At 39.3% G+C, this 24,415-nt stretch overlaps 1 protein-coding gene across 1 annotated transcript in view; it reads right to left on the bottom strand.

The window, feature by feature from the left end:
• Positions 1 to 2,289: 2,289 nt before the first annotated feature.
• LOC126188321 (WD repeat-containing protein 11-like) overlaps positions 2,290 to 24,415 on the bottom strand; it is a 209,064-nt gene continuing 186,938 nt past the window's right edge. Inside the window, exons 22-24 of the mRNA XM_049929917.1 lie at positions 23,401 to 23,668; positions 2,678 to 2,813; positions 2,290 to 2,529 (exon numbers count right to left, since the gene is read on the bottom strand). Coding sequence (XP_049785874.1) covers positions 2,387 to 2,529; positions 2,678 to 2,813; positions 23,401 to 23,668 — 547 coding nt within the window. The 3' untranslated portion in view covers positions 2,290 to 2,386. The remainder of the gene's footprint in view (positions 2,530 to 2,677; positions 2,814 to 23,400; positions 23,669 to 24,415) is intronic.

The following is a 24,415-nucleotide window of genomic DNA, read 5'->3' as shown; positions in this document are numbered from 1 at the left end:
CGTATTTCCCATAAGATAATCCCAGTGAAAAAAGTTACGATGGAGTTAAGCGGATTGTACCAAGCTTACTGCCATAGAACAGCACACACATTCAGCTGATTACAAAATGCCTTTTGAGGAATTCTATGATGAGGCCATTGGTTTTTTGTCTTGGGAATTGATCTCTTATGAAACACCATTTACAACCTTCTTAGAGGAGAAATTGGCCTTTAGAACCATGGAATGGCAAAAGGCATGATGCAAAACCAATGTCTTGAAAAATTCATATGGGGACCTCATTGCAGAGGTGGCTAAAGAAAGATCTAAGCATTACACAACATAAATATATTTCCTCCTAATGCATACCATTTGATTGAATCAAAGCATAATATTATTTATTTAAGATCTCAACATCGGTGAATAATGTTACACAATGAGCTGCAAGAAACGGAAGCATGGTCTGACACACGGTGGCATTTGATTGTGATTTAGGAATAATGAGGGATTAACTTCTTTGTTTAATGTTTATCAAACTATAGAAAGCCATGCAAAAGTACAGCTGAGAAGTGGCACTAGTGTTTTGTTTTTGCATGTTATCTTAATCGTAAGCACTAAAACGATTTTATTCTCAATTTTGTTTTGCATTTTTTGTGTGTCATCAAAATTATACACATCTGTGGCACATCAAAAGTGAGGCCAATGGCAAGTATTACATGGATGGGGTGGGGAGGAAGGAAGGGGGAAGGAGGGAGGATCAAATAAGCACATAGACTTACCTGGGCGATGACTGGATCTATGAATGTTCGTTTTCCCATACACATCGACTTATCACTATTTGAAAACCGGAAACTATTATAGAGTAAAATGCCAGCATGAAACTCCTTACAGTAATTAAAAAAAAATTTTGTCTCAATAAATTCGAGAACCTTGTACTGTCATAGAAAATGATAAACGTTTACTCAAAGTAATGAAATAATGATTGAGGCTGATTAAAGAGGACAAACCTCTTATGGATTTTCTTGATCTATGAAAATCTAACAATGTGATAATGAAAATGGGAAAGGACAAAGAAATGAGATGAAAAGGACACTTTATCCTTTAGTTAAATAAGTACAAATATATGCTACAAACGTGAACAAAAGGTAAACAAAATCATCGTTAAACCTAGTAATCACATAGTGAAAATGAATTGACGTAAGATGTGTGTGCTCTGTTATGTGGAGAAATGAAACTGAATTCAGTCTCATGAGAGGTTAATTTTAGTAATGACAATAATTTATCAAAACTTGGATGTTACAGAAGGACTGTAATTAGTTAAGTAAGTTATTTTACATGACACCTTTCATGTTAGTGGGGGGATCTATGATGTAATATGCTGTTCCACCTCTTCCTCTCAATGGGATGAAAGATGTTCATGTAAAAACTGTGTTTAGGTAGTTAGCACGTAGAGAATTTTCCACTGTGCACATGCTGATTTGACCAATGTGCAGAGTTGGGGCGAGACACGTGAGCACAGAATATCACCAAGGCGTGACACCGATTGGGTGACTCCGTATGCTGTGAAGGGATCTATTAGGCTTTGGCAACATGGCTTGGCAGTGTTTTGAAATGCTGATTAAAATTATAGTGCCCAGAAACAGTTGCAAGAAGCTGCTCTGTTCTGGTAAATATGAGATCTGTCCACCAAATACTGTAATTGTTATATAAGAGCAACAGAATACTGAAGTGTTCTTTAAAAAGCAGTTGCATCATTTTGTAGCAAATTGGCATAGATGTGAGATATCTTACAGTCCTCGATCCTCTGCAGATGAACAAGAAGTCACACACTACTAGGAGTGGCACTACATAGCAGATCCACAGCTTCAAGACACTATGAGAAGGTGACCATAAGAAAATAATCAAGGTATCCGTTCCCGTGAAAAGCATCAGGGTGACCGATCATTAGTGAAGTTGTAGAAACAGTTACAACCCATAGCTGAGCCGTTTTAACACTTCAGTTCAATTACCTTTCATCTGCTCCGTGACACCTTTTCCTTCATTTTACTGTCTTTTTTTTCTCTATTCACCATAGGCAGATCTCTCTCAACCTTGAGGATCAGGGACCTCTCCACCTCCACCTCCCATTTCCAACCAAACCCGTTTTCCTTGCTGAAGAAGCAAAATATGGATAAAATGCTAAAAGTATTATTTTATTTGTCAAGTATTTCTATAAACAGTACTGTCCAGCCTTTCTGTAACTTCAATAGAAAACCCCATCATAATAGAGTGACTTATTTTTTAATTTTGGATCATCTCTAGTCTATACTGACATTACACTGCTTACTAGACTTTATTATTTCTGTTTACCACATGTACATTAAATACAAGTCTATATACATTCAAATTGTAACATTTCACTTTCATGTATCTATGACAGTAATATTTCAAATTCTTTGCATAGTGCTTCTCCAGCAGAACCTGCTTTTCTGCTGATATCAAAGGCTGCTTTGTTATTTCCCAGTGAGAAAAGTACTCTTGAGAAGTCCAGCTGTACTGCTGTAATTACAGACTGTAAGTTTGGTTAAGGAACTTAAAAAAATAATGTAGTCATTTCAAAAACAAACAAAAAAAAAAACACACACACACACACACACACAGAATATTCTTTCTGCTTTTGATTACTCTAAGTTCTAATTAAAATGTTGCAGAAAAAGGATATCAGAGGGCAATGGTACTCCAAAGTCTCTGCAAGCACACAAGAGTAGAGCAGCTTGAACTGGTCTGTGCAAGGTTAGAAGCAGCTCCACAACACGTGGAAATTCTCCCAGTGACAGATACACCAACAGTGCTTTATTCTGTAACATTTAAGCATATGACATAATATAGTGAGGTTGATGCAATCACTTGAGGTTACTGCACTTACTCAACAATGAATAAATATACTCTCTTCACTTCATCAAACAAACACTGCACACATTAAATGCTAAGGCATCCAGAAAGAGAAGTTGTAAGAACACTTTAGTCATTTTCAAATTTAAAACAAACAATAAACAATGATGTCTCATAAATGAGATCGACAGGAAGTGCAAAATGGCTAAGCAGGCATGGCTAGAGGACAAATGTAAGGATGTAGAGGCTTATCTCACTAGGGGTAAAATAGATACAGCCTACAGGAAAATTAAAGAGTCCTTTGGACAAAAGAGAGCCACTAGTATGAATAGCAAGAGCTCAGATGGAAACCCAGTTCTAAGCAAAGAGGGGAAAGGTGGAAGGAGTATATGGAAGGTCTATACAGGGCCGATGTACTTGAGGACAATACAGGGCTATTACAAATGATTGAAGCGATTTCATAAGTTCACTGTAGCTCCATTCATTGACATATGGTCACGACACACTACAGATACGTAGAAAAACTCATAAAGTTTTGTTCGCCTGAAGCCGCACTTCAGGTTTCTGCCGTCAGAGCGCTCGAGAGCGCAGTGAGACAAAATGGCGACAGGAGCCGAGAAAGCGTATGTCGTGCTTGAAATGCACTCACATCAGTCAGTCATAACAGTGCAACGACACTTCAGGACGAAGTTCAACAAAGATCCACCAACTGCTAACTCCATTCGGCGATGGTATGCGCAGTTAAAAGCTTCTGGATGCTTCTGTAAGGGGAAATCAACGGGTCGGCCTGCAGTGAGCGAAGAAACGGTTGAACGCGTGCAGGCAAGTTTCACGCGTAGCCCGCAGAAAATTGGCTCATGTCACAACTGGAGACCGACAGTGCCGACTTCATCTTTCAACAGGGTGGTGCTCCACTGCACTTCCATCATGATGTTCGGCATTTCTTAAACAGGAGATTGGAAAACCGATGGATCGGTCGTGGTGGAGATCATGATCAGCAATTCATGTCATGGCCTCCACGCTCTCCCGACTTAACCCCATGCGATTTCTTTCTGTGGGGTTATGTGAAAGATTCAATGTTTAAACCTCCTCTAGCAAGAAACGTGCCAGAACTGCGAACTCGCATCAACGATGCTTTCGAACTCATTGATGGGGACATGCTGCGCCTAGTGTGGGAGGAACATGATTATCGTCTTGATGTCTGCCGAATCACTAAAGGGGCACATATCGAACATTTGTGAATGCCTAAAAAAACTTTTTGAGTTTTTGTATGTGTGTGCAAAGCATTTTGAAAATATCTCAAATAATAAAGTTATTGTAGAGCTGTGAAATCGCTTCAATCATTTGTAATAACCCTGTATTATGGAAACGGAAGAGGATGTAGATGAAGATGAAATGGGAGACATGATACTGCGTGAAGAATTTGACAGAGCACTGAAAGACCTGAGATGAAACAAGGCCTCAGGAGTAGACAACATTCCATTAGAACTACTGACGGCCTTGGGAGAGCCAGTCCTGACAAAACTCTACCATCTGGTGAGCAAGATGTACGAGACAAGCGAAATACCCTCATACTTCAAGAAGAATATAATAATTCCAATCCCAAAGAAAGCAGGTGTTGACAAATGTGAAAATTACCGAACAGTCAGTTTAATAAGTCACAGCTGCAAAATACTAATGTGAATTATTTACAGACGAATGGAAAAACTGGTAGAAGCCGACCTCAGGGAAGATCGGTTTGGATTTCGTAGAAATGTTGGAACATGTGAGGCAATACTGACCTTATGACATATCTTGGAAGGAAGATTAAGGAAAGGTAAACCTACGTTTCTAGCATTTGTAGACTTAGAGAAAGCTTTTGACAATGTTGACTGGAATACTCTCTTTCAAATACTAAAGGTGGCAGGGGTAAAATACAGGGAGCGAAAGGCTATTTACAATTTGTACAGAAACCAGATGGCAGTTATAAGATTCAAGGGGCATGAAAGGGAAGCAGTGGTTGGGAAGGGAGTGAGACAGGGTTGTAGCCTATCCCCAATGTTATTCAATCTGTATATTGGGCAAGCAGTAAAGGAAACGAAAGAAAAATTTGGAGTAGGTATTAAAATCCAGGGAGAAGAAATAAAAACTTTGAGGTTTGCCGATGACATTGTAATTCTGTCAGAGACAGCAAAGGACTTGAGAGGAGGATATAAGATGAACATCAACAAAAGCAGAATGAGGATAATGGAATGTAGTCGAATTAAGTCGGGTGATGCTGAGGGAATTAGATTAGGAAATGAGACACTTAAAGTAGTAAAGGAGTTTTGCTATTTGGGGAGCAAAATAACTGATGATGGTCGAAGTAGAGAGGATATAAAATGTAGACTGGCAATGGCAAGGAAAGCGTTTCTGAAGAAGAGAAATTTGTTAACATCGAGTATAGATTTAAGTGTCAGGAAGTCATTTCTGAAAGTATTTGTATGGAGTGTAGCCATGTATGGAAGTGAAACATGGATGATAAATAGTTTGGACAAGAAGAGAATAGAAGCTTTTGAAATGTGGTGCTACAGAAGAATGCTGAAGGTTAGATGGGTAGATCACATAACTAATGAGGAGGTACTGAATAGGATTGGGGAGAAGAGAAGTTTGTGGCACAACTTGACCAGAAGAAGGGATCGGTTGGTAGGACATGATCTGAGGCATGAAGGGATCACAAATTTAGCATTGGAGGGCAGCGTGGAGGGTAAAAATCGTAGAGGGAGACCAAGAGATGAATACACTAAGCAGATCAGAAGGATGTAGGTTGCAGTAGGTACTGGGAGATGAAGGAGCTTGCACGGGATAGGTTGGTATGGAGAGCTGCATCAAACCAGTCTCAGGACTGAAGACAACAACAACAACAACAACAATAATAATGTTGTTGTTGTTGTTGTGGTCTTCAGTCCTGAGACTGATTTGATGCAGCTCTCCATGCTACTCTATCCTGTGCAAGCTTCTTCATCTCCCAGTATCTACTGCAACCTACATCCTTCTGAATCTGCTTAGTGTATTCATCTCTTGGTCTCCCTCTACGATTTTTACCCTCCACACTGCCCTCCAATGCTAAATTTGTGATCCCTTGATGCCTCAAAACATGTCCTACCAACCAATCCCTTCTTCTAGTCAAGTTGTGCCACAAACTTCTCTTCTCCCCAATCCTATTCAATACTTCCTCATTAGTTACGTGATCTACCCACCTTATCTTCAGCATTCTTCTGTAGCACCACATTTAAAAGCTTCTATTCTCTTCTTGTCCAAACTAGTTATTGTCCATGTTTCACTTCCATACATGGCTACACTCCATACAAATACTTTCAGAAACGACTTCCTGACACTTAAATCTATACTCGATGTTAACAAATTCCTCTTCTTGAGAAACGCTTCATCCTTGCCAGTGCCAGTCTACATTTTATATCCTCTCTACTTCGACCATCATCGGTTATTTTACTCCCTAAATAGCAAAACTCCTTTACTACTTTAAGTGTCTCATTTCCTAGTCTAATTCCCTCAGCATCACCCGACTTAATTCGACTACATTCCATTATCCTCGTTTTGCTTTTGTTGATGTTCATCTTATATCCTCCTTTCAAGACACTGTCCATTCCGTTCAACTGCTCTTCCAAGCCCTTTGCTGTCTCTGACAGAATTACAATGTCATCGGCGAACCTCAAAGTTTTTATTTCTTCTCCATGAATTTTAATACCTACTCCAAATTTTTCTTTCGTTTCCTTTACTGCTTGCCCAATATACAGATTGAATAACATTGGGGATAGGCTACAACCCTGTCTCACTCCCTTCCCAACCACTGCTTCCCTTTCATGCCCCTCGATTCTTATAACTGCCATCTGGTTTCTGTACAAATTGTAAATAGCCTTTCGCTCCCTGTATTTTACCCCTGCCACCTTCAGAATTTGAAAGAGAGTATTCCAGTTAACATCATCAAAAGCTTTCTCTAAGTCTACAAATGCTAGAAACGTAGGTTTGCCTTTTCTTAATATTTCTTCTAAGATAAGTCGTAAGGTCAGTATTGCCTCACGTGTTCCAACATTTCTACGGAATCCAAACTGATCTTCCCCGAGGTCGGCTTCTACCAGTTTTTCCATTCGTCTGTAAAGAATTCGCGTTAGTATTTTGCAGCTGTGACTTATTAAACTGATAGTTCGGTAATTTTCACATCTGTCAACACCTGCTTTCTTTGGGATTGGAATTATTATGTTGTTCTTGAAGTCTGAGGGTATTTCGCCTGTCTCATACATCGTGCTCACCAGATGGTAAAGTTTTGTCAGGACTGGCTCTCCCGAGGCCATGTTTCGACTCAGGTCTTTCAGTGCTCTGTCAAACTCTTCACGCAGTATCTTATCTCCCATTTCGTCTTCATCTACATCTTCTTCCATTTCCATAATATTGTCCTCAAGTACATCGCCCTTGAATAAACCCTCTATATACTCCTTCCACCTTTCTGCCTTCCCTTCTTTGCTTAGAACTGGGTTGCCATCTGAGCTCTTGATATTCATACAAGTGGTTCTCTTCTCTCCAAAGGTCTCTCTAATTTCCCTGTAGGCAGTATCTATCTTACCGCTAGTGAGACAAGCTTCTACATCCTTACATTTGTCCTCTAGCCATCCCTGCTTAGCCATTTTGCACTTCCTGTCGATATCATTTTTGAGACGTTTGTATTCCTTTTTGCCTGCTTCATTTACTGCATTTTTATATTTTCTCCTTTCATCAATTAAATTCAATATTTCTTCTGTTACCCAAGGATTTCTATTAGCCCTCATCTTTTTACCTACTTCATCCCTCAGAGCTACCCATTCTTCTTCTATTATCTCCAGGATTCTTCCAGGTATACAACCTTCTTTTATGATTCTTGAACCAAGTGTTGGCTATGATTAAGTTATGCTCTGTGCAAAATTCTACAAGGTGGCTTCCTCTTTCATTCCTTCCCCCCAATCCATATTCACCTACTATGTTTCCTTCTCTCCCTTTTCCTACTGACGAATTCCAGTCACCCATGACTATTAAATTTTCGTCTCCCTTCACTACCTGAATAATTTCTTTTATCTCGTCATACATTTCATCTATTTCTTCATCATCTGCAGAGGTAGTTGGCATATAAACTTGTACTACTGTAGTAGGCATGGGCTTTGTGTCTATCTTGGCCACAATAATGCGTTCACTATGCTGTTTGTAGTAGCTAACCCGCACTACTATTTTTTTATTCATTATTAAACCTACTCCTGCATTACCCCTATTTGATTTTGTATTTATAACCCTGTAATCACCTGACCAAAAGTCTTGTCCCTCCTGCCACCGAACTTCACTAATTCCCACTATATCTAACTTTAACCTATCCATTTCCCTTTTTAAATTTTCTAACCTACCTGCCCGATTAAGGGATCTGACATTCCACGCTCCGATCCGTAGAACGCCAGTTTTCTTTCTCCTGATAACGACGTCCTCCTGAGTAGTCCCCGCCCGGAGATCCGAATGGGGGACTATTTTACCTCCGGAATATTTTACCCAAGAGGACCCCATCATCATTTAATCATACAGTGGAGCTGCATGTCCTCGGGAAAAATTACGGCTGTAGTTTCCCCTTGCTTTCAGCCGTTCGCAGTACCAGCACAGCAAGGCCGTTTTGGTTAATGTTACAAGGCCAGATCAGTCAATCATCCAGACTGTTGCCCCTGCAACTACTGAAAAGGCTGCTGCCCCTCTTCAGGAACCACATGTTTGTCTGGACTCTCAACAGATACCCCTCCGTTGTGGTTGCACCTACGGTACGGCCATCTGTATCGCTGAGGCACGCAAGCCTCCCCACCAACGGCAAGGTCCATGGTTCATGGGGGGGAACAATAATGTATGAAGCATGAATTTTTGCACTGTCGCTTTATTTCAAGGAAAATGTCACCCACCAATCTCCTAACTACATTTTACGGTAACATCAAGTGAAATTATGAAAATCATACACCATACCAAGCTGAAGTCACCCACTGATGACTGGATTCTGCAGAGCTATCAAATTGTGTGGATGTTGATTGCTGATCTAAATACATCCACATATTTTCTATGGGATTAATAATATCAGGTAATTTAATAATGTAATGTTAGCTAAATTAGAAACGTATTTGTGCGGCCCTTTGAACAGTGCCATTTGTAAGGTTCCTTATATTGTTACGTAACAATACGAAGCAGGGTAGCACCTGTGAGTAGCAATGTTTAAGACTCACACAGCTGTAGCTGGTGAGTTTGCTTTCATGTAAGGTGTGTGCTTGCCTGTGAATTCTTCATCTGCATCAGTTGTGTTGAAAAATGATATGGCAGAGGCTGCAATATTAATGGTGTATTATGTTAAATACTGGAATGCGAAAGTTTGTGCTGTTAAGTGCTACCTGTTAATAAATCAGCACAAAGTGCCAACCTGAAATGTAAAATGCTGCATAGCAATGATGTGGGAAGCAATGAAGCTGGTGTCTGCATTGAAGCTCTGAAGAATTTCCTTGAAGAAAATAAGCAGAAAAATATGAGTGCCACTACTGTCCCGCATCGGTATGATCTGATCAACAACTTCTGTGTAAATAAGAAAACAAATATTACAATTAAGGCACTATGTTCAAACTATGGAAATTGTTCAATTCTAGATTAGGAAAGTTGGATAGAGGTCAACACACTAATGACGAATTTCATTTGATTTATGCAGGTGAACGTTATTTGTGTGAAAAATTAAATCAAATAACAAAAGAAAGGATCAAACTGAAAAGCCTTATATATAAAAACAGTTCGTTCACAAGTGAAAGTAGTCCTACAGAAACTTTTTTGGAGTGAAACAGCCTTCACCACGTATAGGTGGAGGTGAAGTACTTGACAACTACATCATAAATGACAGTAAACTCAAAATAATATCACAAAGTGTCAAATATATTACCAACAAAACAGAACAAATTGACGAATTTTTAAGTGTTAGTAATCCTCATATTTATCTTGTGAATGAACCAGGGTGCAAAACTAAAGAAGTGAGTAACATTAATTTAAGTAATTATAAAACAGCCACTGTCTATTGTAGGAAACAACAAAAAGATGGGGGTGTTGGTATTTATGTCAAAATTAATGTCCAGTGCAAAAAAATTGATTGGGTAAATAAACATGCATGTGAGATGGTTTCTGAAATAGCTGCAATAAGAATAAAGCTTAGAAACAGCTGTTTAATAATAGCTAGTCTGTACAGATCTCCTAACAGTAACATGAAAAAATTTTCTGTCCTTTAGAGGAACTAGTTGACAAACTCTCACCTCATAAAAAACAGACTGTAATAATAGGGGATGTGAACATAGACTCCTTAACTAATAGTATAAATTATCTTAGATATATTGATATGTAACAGTCCTATAATTAAACCCATTTGAATTCCATACCAACAAGAATTACATCTGACTCTCAGATATGTATTGACCATGTTATTACAAACTTAAGAAAGGAAGACCTTGTAGTTAGAACTCTTGAGAATCACATTTGGGATCATAGTGTATTAGTCTTAGAGCTTCCTACAGAAAAAGAAATAGTATCTGACAGGGGCCTATTTACCTATAAAAGAAAGCTTGACTATCATACATTAAAGGAAACCCTGGCACGCGTCAGTTAGGCCTATATGAAATAGAAGATATCAATGAAAAGTGGGACAAATTTTATTTGTCTTAATCGAGTGTGCCCAGTGGCCAAAATACTAAAGAAAACTGACAGTTCCAGGAATCTTAAATTTCCCTCAACATGACAAAATTAAAGGAAGATATGAAGGACTTATATATTCTTTTCAGAGACACCAAACTGCAGTACTTCCAATCTAAATACAAAGCCTACAGGGAAGCATTTACGATATTAAAAGCACAGATGTATGCTGGACAGATGAGGCAATCTCGTAATGTTATGAAAACGGTGTGGAGTATAGAAAATAAGGAAAGAGGAGGGAGTGACAATGCAGTGTGCAATAACATAATAATAAGTGACAATGAAAAATTGCTGAGTGACCCAAAGGAAGTATGTGAGAGATAGACCAGTTTAGTAAGATGAGTAGGGAGGATGTGATCGACCCACCACAGGTGCTAAATCCCGTTAATGGCAGTAATTCATTCTTCCTGATGTGTGTTACACAGCTGGAAATACATTCAGTGGCTGGAATAGCATCTCAGTGAAATTTCTGAAAGAATGTAGTAATGAATTAATAAAGCCACTACAACAGTTAATAAACAGCTCTTTCAGTCAGAGGTCATTTCCTGACCTGTTAAAAGTCACTGAAATAAGACTGGTGCATAAAAGGGGAAAACTACAGATACACAAAACTATAGGCCTATTTCATTGACATCACTACTTAGTAAGCTGGTGGAAAGGTTACTTCTTGAAACTTCCTGGCAGATTAAAACTGTGTGCTGGACCGAGACTCGAACTAGGGACCTTTGCCTTTCGCAGGCAAGTGCTCTACCGACTGAGCTACCGAAGCACGACTCACGCCCGGTCCTCACAGCTTGCACACTCCGCTGCAGAGTGAAAATCTCATTCTGGAAACATCCCCCAGGCTGTGGCTAAGCCATGTCTCCGCAGTATCCTTTCTTTCAGGAGTGCTAGTTCTGCAAGGTTCGCAGAAGAGCTTCTGTAAAGTTTGGAAGGTAGGAGACGAGATACTGGCAGAAGTAAAGCTATGAGGACCGGGCATGAGTCGTTCTTCAGTAGCTCAGTCGGTAGAGCACTTGCCCGCGAAAGGCAAAGGTCCCGAGTTCGAGTCTCGGTTGGGCACACAGTTTTAATCTGCCAGGAAGTTTCATATCAGCACACACTCTGCTGCAGAGAGAAAATCTCATTCTGAGGTTACTTCTTGATCAACTAGAATCATTTTTCTATAAGTACAATGTATTAAAAAACTGTCAGCATGGTTTCAGGAAGGGCCAGTCTACAATAACAGCTGTAGCTACATTTTTGCAAGTTGTATTGAATAAACTTGATGAAAGAAACAAAGTTATTGGCACCTTTATAGACTATCCAAGGCTTTTGACTCTGTAAATAATTCTGTTATTCTACATAAATCAAAAACTTATGCAGTCAGAAGAGTAGCATTAGATCTGCTAAGATCATACCTTGCTGACAGGAGACAATGTGTAAAGTTGTATTATACAACTGGGAGACATACACAAACAGTAAAATGATCTTATAGAATTCTTAACTGTGGAATTGCTCAGGGAAGCATTATCAGACCTTTTTTGTTTATTGTGTACACCAATGATATAATAATTCCACGAAATTCAAACATAGTAAATTATGCTGATGATGCCTCCTTCATAAGTTGGGGCTCTACAAAACAGTTACCAGTGCAAAATAATGCAGAGAACATTAGCCTAATCACAGAAAATCTCACTAAAAACAAATTGGCACAAAATAAGGACAAGACAATTCTGGAGGAGTTTCTGCCTAATTATAAATCCAGGCAAGTGGATACAGAACCAGAGCTATAAGTTGAAACAATTGTTAAACATAAATTGTAAAAGAAAATATTAAGCATAGTGTAATCAATAGTGAAATCTATAATTGTAATATAAGAAGAAGAGAGTGTTACCACATAAAATTTAGAATAAAAGGGCAACAGATGATAGTCCATTTTCTGCTGGAAGACACTTTTATAACAGATTACCAAATAATATAAAATTGTTAAAAGGAAACATATTTAAGATAAAATTAAAGCAACTGTTAATTGTTAATGCTTGTACTCCATCAAAGATTTCTAATGTTATTGTGTAGAATTTATCTTTACCTCTAAACATTTTTGATGTTCTTGTGTTTGTAAATGGACTATGTCCACAACTATTAAGTTATTATGGCCAAATAAAGCATTTATTTATTATTATTATTTATTTATACATTTATGATTTAACACATTGATCACTATTAGTGATAACATGAACCAATAGTGACTAGTTCCATACTCTAACCTGATGACAAGGTTACTTTCTGACCTGGACTATAGTAACTAAATAAAATGTGTTTACCTACTGTGACAAAGTATAGAACAATGAGATCATATGTTGTGGAACTCACAATGGGAAATGTGACAAAGGACTTCGAATATCACACCATCTTCGGACTGAGCCCATCCACTACAGCAGCAAAAGAAAACATGTGGTGGATTTACAAGCAAATGCTTCACTGCACCTAAACAATTCATCAAGATTTATGTTGGACAGAATTTTGTGAATTATATAGACAATGAACTTTTGTTGTGATTAAAGTACTTTTAATTGTGCTACAGAATAACTCAAACTGTAAAGGATGATTCTGTAGGAGAGAACATCATAAAAACCAAAAATACTCAAATTAAATTAGAAGCAGAATTTCATTCAAATGGGATAATAGGGAGGGTATGAGATAGGTAAAATGAGAGATATGACCTTTGTCATTTAAGGTTTTACGAATGTCCACTAGATATGTCAGATTACTGAGATGCAACATTACTAATATTTTAAAATTTGTCACTTGTTATTCTTAAAACAATGACATATAATAACTTGGCCAAGAAATTTGTTTATGAGAAGCATTTAAAGAGATAGTATTGTGAAAAAATGGCACTTCAAAGGATGAATTTTACGATTTTTGTGAAAGTTAAATCAACAATAACCCCTCAAAATGCTTCGTACATTTTTTGTTAATCAATTGCCTTGAGATAAGACTATTTGAAATCGGTTTGCAGGATTTAATCATGGTTATGGGATGAATTTCATGACAGTCAACCAAAACTAGTTGTTCCAAACATCAACATTGTGTTCTACATGACTGAAAAGGATCGGCATGCGATTTGCAGTCAGACAGAGGCAGCCTTCAGCACACTGAAGACTGCAGAACATTTGATATCTGAGTAAACATTTTGTTGTAAGAAAAAAACTGTTTCTAATCGGCTCCATATAATTTATCCAAAGCTCTAAATCAGGCTCATGTCAATTGATGTAAGGAAATGTTCAAAAAATTTGAAAAAAAAAAATTCAGAACTGTTAACAGAAGACGAAACTTGGATACATTCACATGGGCAGCAGTATAATCAACTCTTTGGGAGTTCCAAGATGAACCAACATAAAAAAATTGGTTTGTTCATGAAGCACATCCAATAAAATGATCACTTGTATCTGTAGTTTCACTACAAAGCTGTCAAACAGCACATCAGATTAATCTCTCTTTGTCCATATTAACCCAATTTGTCATGAAAGCTCTTCTTTACATGTAGGTTTTACAAGGTGTTTATTTAGAGAAACATTAAAATGATTTGTACCAAAAACATGTTTTTCTCTCATTATTTTTCTAAAACTTAAAAAACAAAGAAAAATATAAGAAAAGAAAAGAAAATACAAAGTAATAAGGGGGCTGAAACACACAAAAAATAAGACATTACTACAAATTAGGTCAGGGATGTAGTTGGAGAAAAGCACATGCTTTGGAATGAGTCTTCACTAATGAAAGCTGTGGAATGAGTCTCCATTCATGAAATGAGTATTCATTTATGGAATTCTTAAGAATTGGGTAACAGTATGTACATGGCTGGATTAGTTGAACAATGGATCAAGTCAGTGTGTGTTACCAGAATGGACTGTTTACCTTCCTCTATTTATCCTAAGATAAACTTTGAGATTTGAGTGCTTGAGTGAATTCATGCAAGATGTGCACTGTTTCTCAAATGACAAATCCCTCAAGCGGTATTTCTCACCATTGTTACAGCTGTACCGTGTAGTATTAAGCCAGTGAGAGAAATATTTTGAATCTTGGGTACCTACAGGAATAAGAGAGAGATGGTCACAGAGCCTAATCAGTCATGGCACCAGACAAGAATATAATGTAATTTAGATGAATGACAAAATATCTTTAGGGCTAGAGGAAACAAAATGTATTTCATCTTCAACAGAAATTAATTAAATCATAGTCATAGTTCAGAAGGTAGAATAACTAAGCTTGCTGTATATAAAATATAGCATAAAAGGAATTGTAACTACCACTTATGGGACAAAAACATGGTCTTCATTGATGTACAGATTAACATGGAAAAAATTACAGATACTGGAACAGCAATACATAACTTTGATTTGAAGAAGTAAGTTTAACTACCGGAAGGGTCACTGCAACGAAGATATGAGCAATACAATTGAACCAGACCAAGTGGCAAGAGTTCTAGAATGTCAGAGAAAAGTAATTCCTCTCCCTTTCTACATTGGCAAGGCTGGTTGTGCAAAAGATGGAGGGAGGGGACTGAGAAGGATTTTTAGAAGAACGATAAAAGAAAGGAGACCGTGACAACTCGTGCATGGATCATTTTAAGACATCACAATCATTTCTTTCTACAATATGTGATACTGATAGATCATGACAGCCAATGATAAATGAATTGCAGGTGCAGGTGCAGGTGTAAAATCCCAGCAAGGACAAGAGGCTTCTGTGGAGTAGCAATGTCAATGAAATTTATAAGTGCAGAATTAAGTGAATGAGGACAAGAGACTGGACTTCTTGGAACTAATCAAAAAGCTGGAGAAAGCAACTGCAAAAACAGGCACTTGTATATGCTAACACATATTCAACATCATTCCAACGACAATAACTCATTAGATGCATTTGTTCATATTTTACAGTTTCACCACAAATTAGTCTAAATGAGGGTTTAATTTGTCATATGTTAAAGTCATGGATGCACAGAAAACATTTTCCACAAAGACAATCTTTGCATTTGTTTTCTATGCATTCTGCCCTTAAGAGCCAAATTCTAGAGCCGTAGTTAAAATGGTAATGTTCATTGAAGTGGTTAATCATGGTATATGATTTGAAATAAGATGTGCATAAATAACACATTTCCAGTTATAAGCAATTATATCTATGCTACTGCATTCATAAATAAATTAGTTATGATCATTTTCTGCAAACAGTTGGAAACCCAACTACTGAGACAATCACAGTCAAAAACTCTAAAAGTGCTCAAAAAAGTTTTAGGACAAACTCATGACCTGCCCAGTCCTCCCTGCCCCAATTACAACTTCTTTCTTGGTACTATTTTTAGAAAATGAAATTGCAATCTACAGCTATCTGCATAATGGAGTTACAGTAAACTTGAATTCTCTGTGCAGTACAGCAGAGCATGCTGTATCTTCAGTCATGAGGAGGACGTAACTTCTACACACTGTACACTGTTTAGTTTCCCAACATGCCTCAAAAGGTCATTTCAAGCTTAGATCATGTGTGCATAATTTATCATTAAATTCATCATGGGAAGTTGCTCACCAAATTGGTGAACACTGCAATGACATAATTCGAACCAATACAGTGAGACACAAAATTTTGAGGATTTGCCTCTTGTTCACTAGCAGTCAACAATACCAGCTGAAGACTGCATGCTATAAAGTGTGGCTTGTATATATTGTGAGGAAAATGCAACAGAACAGCATACTGCCTTTCCGGAGGCAGGCGACTCAGACAGTTGCAACTGTCTCCACATGATCAATTTGAGCTTTAGGCATCTGTATGAACAACAGTAGAAACAATCCAACACCAGGTTGTGAAAAGCAGGTGTACTTGGTAATGCCTGGAATGGAATCTGGATCATTAACTGGAAGCTGTCTTCACCCACAGGTGCAAGATCTGTCAGATTCCTAATGATCAATGCTGATTAATGTGGTGGTGGCGAGAACGAATGCATGTCTCAGGGCACGCAGTCCTACTAGTTTGGCAGAGAGGTGAATCAATCATGTTTTGGGCTGGTATCATGTACAGGTGTTACATGCCTCTCGTCACTATAAAAGATAATATTAGGGCTGAGCAATATCAGGGTAAGATCCTCCGACCTAATGTCCAGCCCTACAATAAACATTCTAGGAACAAGTTCATCTTTCAAGACAGTAATGTATGAGCACACTATTCCCATCATGTAACCACTTTTGTCCAGTACCAGCAGAAATCAACTGAACAGAATGCTGATATTAACTCAAATGAGCATGCTTGGGGCCAACTGAAACCTGCAGCGAATCTTTGTAGGATAGGAACCGTCTTCACACATTGGACGACCTAGGTTGGGCTGCTGTTGCAGAATGGGACAAGCTCGAGCAGCAATGTCTTGGTTGCCTTGTGGACAGCATGCCACATATAATTCAAGTGTGTTAGAATAGACAAAGTGGAGCAGCATGGTGGTCAATGTTATCAACCAGCAGACTTCGATTTTACAGATCTGCAAAGGTGTACACTTTCAAACAGAATTCCTTTATTCTGGATATTTTTGTTTCTACTTCACAATTATTTTTTCAGTTTCATAAGAGTTGTTCTTTCATTTTTGTTTCCCCTGAATCAAAACTAATGCATGTCCAAAGATATGCAGGTGGTGCAAAAATTTTTTAAACACTTTAGTTTAAAGAATTTATCAGAACTGTTTTACACATGTCCTCTTTCTTCATAACCAATGTCTCAGCATAACATTTTTTATCAACAAAATCACAGACACATTTCCACATTCCTATTTAATTCAAAGTAACCTAGTCAATTCCATGGTATCCATCATTCTCACCCACACAGCAGTGAGCAGTATCAGGGTAGGATCCTCCAACTCACTGTCCAGCCCTTTCTTCTGTCATAACAATAGATCTTAAAACAATGTTCTGTGGGTATGAAACCTTATTTCAGATCTTCCTGATTCTTCTACAACTACCTTTGTATCTCCTGTAGGCATTCCATTTAATTCTTTTCTTAATCCCTATGCAGCAAAATTCTGTGGAGAGCTGATGTGAAGACTTTGAATGGATGGCATGTATGAGGGGAAATGGAGGACAAGAGAAGCTAAAATTGATATACATTATTTGACCAAATGTATGCAGACACTCTTGTGTAATTCATAATTTATCACTAGATGTCACAAAATGTGGACCCACCAGCATAAAAGTAGATGGGGCACATTGTGTTGCCAGTAGGAAAACAGTAACACAAGAATGGATCATTCACAAGAGCTCAGTGACTTTGGACATGGCCTAGGCACTGGATGTAACCCGAATAAATCCAGCAGGGACATTTCAAGCCTTCTAAAGCTGTTCAAATCAAGTGTTGGTGATGTGACTGAAGAGGGTATGCGAAGGAATAACCACAGCTAAAGCAAGAACTTGTAGACCTCATGTACCAACAGACAAGTACCATCAAGCATTGTTGGGAGTGGTTGTAAAAAATCACATGGAATCAGTGGAACAAATCACTCATGATTTTTCAAATGTTACCAGCAGTCTAACTAGCACAATGACTGCATGTAGGGAACTAAAAGGAATGGGGCAGAATAATCAAGCAGCTCCTCATAAGCCACACATTTCTGTAGTCAGTGGCAACCAAAGCTTATGGTGATGTAAGAACAACAACACTGGATAGCATATGACTGGGAATGAGTAATGAATCATGCTGTACTCTGTGACAATCAGATGTAAGGGTTTGAATTTGACAGACACCTATAGAATATTCTCTACCACCATGTGTAGAGTCAATGTGATGTACAGAGGTGATGTTACAGTATGGGCATATTTTGCAACGTTAGGTTGGGGTCCCTCTATTTCACTTAAGAAAATGATAAATGCGGAAAGATATGAAAACATTTTACTGCATTGTGTACTGTGTACAGCAGAGGAACAGTTCAGGGGCAATGAGTGGTTTTATTAGCGTGACAATGCATCTTCATAAAGCAGCATCTACAAGGCAAAGGTCTGTGGACAGTAAAATTGCTGAAATCAACTTGCCTGCCCTGTGTCCTGACCTGATCCCAATGGGACACCTTTAGGAAGAGTTACAATATCAAATTCACTCAAGAATCTAACACCTAACGTTACTAACTTTCCTGGTCTTTGGTGAAGAAGGAGCTGCCATTCCTCCACAGACAATAAGACATCATCGAAAGTGTCCCCAGCAGATTTATAACCATCATAAAGGGAGGTATGGTTGGTTGGTTGATTTGGGGGAAGGGACCCAACAGCGAGATCATCAGTCGGATCAGATTATGGAAGGATTGGGAAGGAACTTGGCTGCGCCCTTTCAAAGGAACCATCCAACCATCCTGGCATTTGCCTGAAGTGATTTCGGGAAATCAAAACCTAAATCAGGATGGCCAGAAGTGGATTTGAACTATCACCCTCCCAAATTAACATCCATGTGCTAACCACTGCTTCAGCTTGCTTGGTTCACAGAGGACAGAACCACCCTATACTAATGTCCACTAGAAGGTATCCACATACTTTTGATCTGTACTTCGGCTACATGCATGAGGCACACAAAACACATCTTTGCTTTCAAATAAAAGATCATCATCAATCAGACAAATATATTTTAGCTGTCTGCAAAATGTAAAGAAAAGTAGCCAGTGTTATTACGCCACTTATTAAACATGTTTCACACGATACACATTCATTACTACCCTGTATCAATAATATAAAATTTCTGATTCATTTTTAAAGCTACAGAAATCAGAGTCTCTGCACTATTGATGGAAAGTATGCTTAACATACAGCTTTTGAAGCAGAATGAACGTGGAATTTATGTTTGCAGTTTGTAGTTTTCTGGGTACTTTTCATAAAAAACTTTATTTCAGGAAGTTTATCCTACTTGAAGTAGAATAAGCATCTTTACCAAAACAACTAATGGCATTAATGCAACAAATATGAACAAAATATTGTTAAATCCCAGCTTTATGAACACAGAGGTTCCTCCATCTGTATGTGAAAGGAAAGATGGGAGAGCGGTATAGACATGGAATGAAGCACAAAGTAAACTGACATGCATTAAGTTGTTGAAATAGGGTCTTCAGAAAGTAACAATATTAAGAAAAGGAAAGTTGCCACTTTCCAAATAGCACAGATGCTGAGTTGCAGATAGGCACAACAAAAGACTCTCACAAATAAATAAAGCTTTTGGCCGTTATGGCCTTCATCAACAACTGACACACACACACACACACACACACACACACACACACACACACACACGCGCGCGCGCGCGCGCGCGCGCAACCGCAACTCATACACATGACTGCAGCCTCAGGCAACTGAAATCTCATTTCGAGCAGCAGCACCAGTGCATGATGGGAGTGGCGACTAGGTGGGGGTATGGAGGGGACTGTGGCGGGGAGGGGGAGGGACAGTAAGGCACAGGTGGCGGACAATGAAGTGCTGCAGATTAAACAGGTCGGTGGGGAGGGGGAGGGGATGGATAGCGGAAAAGAAGAGAAGTAAACAGACTGAGTGTGATGGTGTAATGATGGCTGTGTAGTGCTGGAATGGGAACAGGGACGGGGCTGGATGGGTGAAGACAGTGACTAATGAAGGTTGAGGCCAGGAGGGTTACGGAAACGTAGGACATATTGCAGGCAAAGTTCCCACCTGTGCAATTCAGGAAAGCTGGTGTTGGTGGGACAGATTCATATGGCACAGGCTGTGAGGCAGTCATTGAAATGAAGGGTGTCACATTTGGCAGTGTGTTCAACAACAGGGTGACCGCTTGTTTCTTGGCCACAGTTTTTCGATGGCTGTTCATGTGGAGAGACAGCTTGTTGCTTGCCATGCCCACATAGAAAGCAACCAAGTGGTTGCAGCTTAGGTTGTAGATCACGAGACAGATTTCACATGCAGCCCTGTTTTTGGTAGTTGGTGACCAGACTGGAGTAGGTGGGGGTTGGAGGATGTATAGCTACTACAGGGGTATGAGCGAAGATAGCTACTCAAACTGGTGGCACTAATGTGCATTTTGTGCAACTGTTTCAGCGTGATGATCGGCCTCATCTTAACGTGTCTGTTAGGCATGTCAACATGGGGCTGGGGAAGGCGCTGATGGCAGAGGGCATGGGTCACATCTCAGTGATGCCAATCGGATCTATCAGTACCTCAATAGGTATGGGAAGGGGAGGCTGGCAAAGCCTATAGGTGACAGTGTAGGGGGTGGTGGTAGGATCACTCATGGAAAAATTCCTGTAGTAGTTGCTGTTAGAGCTGCACTTTTCTTAGATTGAAGTCAGCTAACATACACCTGCTTGAAGGAACTCCCTCTAAGGGCTCACCTTCAGAGGATATAACGTTTCCAAGTATAGAAGGAATTAGCATATTTCATCAAAATATAAGAGGTATTAGAGATAAAGTTTGTGAATTGCTTATAGATGTTGACTCTGAAATTATTCGTATATCAGAGCACCACTTAAATAATTTGATAATTCCTAGGCTTCCTTTACCAGGATGCAAATTAGCTGGCTGTGTTTCAAGGAGTTCCTTGTGGGGTGGGGCAGTGGTTATGTACGTAAAAAACAGTATTCCATTTGAGTCCATAGACATATCACGGCACTGCATTGAACAGATATCTGAATGTTGTGCAGGAGAAGTTGAATTTAGTGAAACTAAACTTCTAATTGTTGCTGTTTATAGGCCCTCTAACTCTGACTTCAGAGCATTTCTGCTCAAGCTAGAGAGGTTTCTTGATTCCATTTGTAGGAAGTACCAGAAATTAGTTATATGTGGTGACTTCAGTATAAATTTTGTATATGATGGTGCAAGAAAAAGGATGTTGGTAGGTCTCATAAATTCATATCATCTGATGCAACCTGTTTTTTTCCCCAACTAGGGTGCAGGGGAACAGTAGCACAGCCACAGACAATATTTTTATTCATTCTTCATTACTAGATGGGCATTCTGTTAGTAAAAGGGTGAATTGCCTTTCAGACCATGATGCAGAAATTTTAACACTAAATGGCTTTAGTACTCAAACAAATGTCACATTTACTTACAAACTACGAACATCACATATCCCATCAAAGGCAGGGCTACCTGTGAAACCAGTCATGTGATCTACAAGCTAAGCTGCAACCACTGTGCTGCATTCTAAGTGGGAATGACAACCAACAAGCTATCTCTCCATATGAATGGCCACAAACAAATTGTGGCCACGAAATAAGTGGACCATCCTGATGCTGAACACGCTGCCAAATGTGACATCCTTAATTTCAATGACTGCTTCACAGCCAGTGCTATGTGGATCCTACCCTCCAACACCAGCTTTTCTGAAGTGCACCAATGGGAATTCTCCCTACAATACATCCTACATTCCCGTAACCCTCCTGGCCTCAACCTTCGTTAGTCACTGTCCTCAGTCATCCAGCATCCTCCCTGTTCCCATTCCAGCACTATACAGCCATCATTCCATCACACTCAGTCTTTTTACTTCTCTCCTTTTCATTACTTCCCACCCCTCCCCACCCATCCTCTACCCTCTGTCTAACCTGCAGGCAGCACTTTACTTTCTGCCACCCCCACCATACTATCCCTCTCCTTCCCCACCCCTGCATCCTCCTTACCCCCACCCAGTCACCACACACATCATGCACTGGTGCTGCTGCTCGCAGTGGGGTTTTAGTTGCCCAAGACTGCAGTCGTGTGTGAGAGTTGCGTTTGTGTGTGTGTGTGTGTGTGTGTGTGTGTGTGTGTGTGTGTGTGTTTTGTGTGTGCCTATGTCTATTGTTGACAATGGCCTTAATGGCTGGAAACTTTATTTATTTGTGACAGCCTTTTTTTTTTTTTTTTTTTTTTTGTACCTATCTGTGACTCAGCATATGGTGAGTAGCAACTTTCCTTTTCATAATGTTGTTCCATTCCATTCAGGATTTTCCATTGTTTGACTTCAGAAAATAAGTTACATATGCTGTCTCCCACTAAGACCACTGTGCAACAGAGAGGCACATTGTACAAGAGAGTATATGTTCCAGGTTTCCTGCATACAGAGTTCTGCCGTGCTAAAAATAAGAGATGCATCAAATTGTGTGATGACTGAAATGGCACAGCAACTGGAAATTAACTCCAAAGCTGAAGTACACTGGACAATATAATTCTTGTGGGCGAAACATCTAAATTTTGCACAGATTCCCCATGAAATTCTGGCAGTATACAGACCACATGCAATGTCATGTCCAGCTGCAGTGAAACTGTGGCAACGATCTGACCAAGGCCACACAGTCATGGGTGACATTGAAGTCCTGTCATATTAAGAGATTACAGATTGCTGGGAAGAAGTAAAAAAAAGTGCATTTCCAAAGATAAAAGAGAGTGAGAGAGAAAAACAGGATATAAAAGGAAAATAAAATGTGAGAAAGAGGAATAAGCTATGAAGGAAAAACAGAAATGTTACTGGTAATATAGAATAGATAAAAAGTGTGAGACAAAATATCAAAATAAAATAGGACAAAGGTGAACAAAGAAAACTGAATAACAGAATATGTTGGCAAAAGCTATATATGTATAAATCTCTATCAACACCCATCAATCAAATTGAATTCTTTTTTAATGTGATGGATAATTCTTCTTGTCATTTTGATAAATGCATGAAGTACAATATTTTACTACTAAAGTTTCACCTACCTCAGTAATCTCTCCTCTCAACCCCCCCCCCCCCTCTCCCCCTGCCCCACTCTTCTTTCTCAAGAATAAATCATCTGGACTCCTTATTGCACTTGAGAAAGTACCTATTGTACAATTATACCTTCTGTGCTGAAGTCCAAAGATGATCTGCCCACTTGCGGAAAATCTCCTGCATCTCCTGCTGTGGTAATATGGCTTTGGCCAACCATACAGCTTGCTCCCACATACTGTATGAGAGCAGGTAACGGCAAGCATCCAGGCCTTTACCAATGAGGCACAGTAATTGTATGCCTTCACCAATATTTCCATTGGCAATCAGATTAGTGGCCACTAGTTTTATAGTGCTTTGTGCTGCTCCTGTTGACTGTATTGTAGAAACAAGGCAGGCCCTAAAGAATTAAAATGTTATCATTCTTTCATCCTCTGATTAGTGAGTCATAAAAGAATTACTCATAAATGAAGATATACATAATAAACTTCTGACAATGGATAACTTTAATTTTATAATGTGTGTTATTTTCATAGGTCTGAACCTGATAAATATACACTCCTGGAAATTGAAATAAGAACACCGTGAATTCATTGTCCCAGGAAGGGGAAACTTTATTGACACATTCCAGGGGTCAGATACATCACATGATCACACTGACAGAACCACAGGCACATAGACACAGGCAACAGAGCATGCACAATGTCGGCACTAGTACAGTGTATATCCACCTTTCGCAGCAATGCAGGCTGCTATTCTCCCATGGAGACGATCTTAGAGATGCTGGATGTAGTCCTGTGGAACGGCTTGCCATGCCATTTCCACCTGGCGCCTCAGTTGGACCAGCGTTCGTGCTGGACGTGCAGACCGCGTGAGACGACGCTTCATCCAGTCCCAAACATGCTCAATGGGGGACAGATCCGGAGATCTTGCTGGCCAGGGTAGTTGACTTACACCTTCTAGAGCACGTTGGGTGGCACGGGATACATGCGGACGTGCATTGTCCTGTTGGAACAGCAAGTTCCCTTGCCGGTCTAGGAATGGTAGAACGATGGGTTCTATGACGGTTTGGATGTACCGTGCACTATTCAGTGTCCCCTCGACGATCACCAGTGGTGTACGGCCAGTGTAGGAGATCGCTCCCCAC

The sequence above is a fragment of the Schistocerca cancellata genome, chromosome 1 (assembly GCF_023864275.1).
Source record: "Schistocerca cancellata isolate TAMUIC-IGC-003103 chromosome 1, iqSchCanc2.1, whole genome shotgun sequence".
Taxonomy (NCBI): Eukaryota; Metazoa; Arthropoda; class Insecta; order Orthoptera; family Acrididae; genus Schistocerca; species Schistocerca cancellata.
The sequence above is the reverse complement of the archived record's forward strand: the minus strand, read 5'-3'. Positions and strand labels throughout refer to the sequence as shown.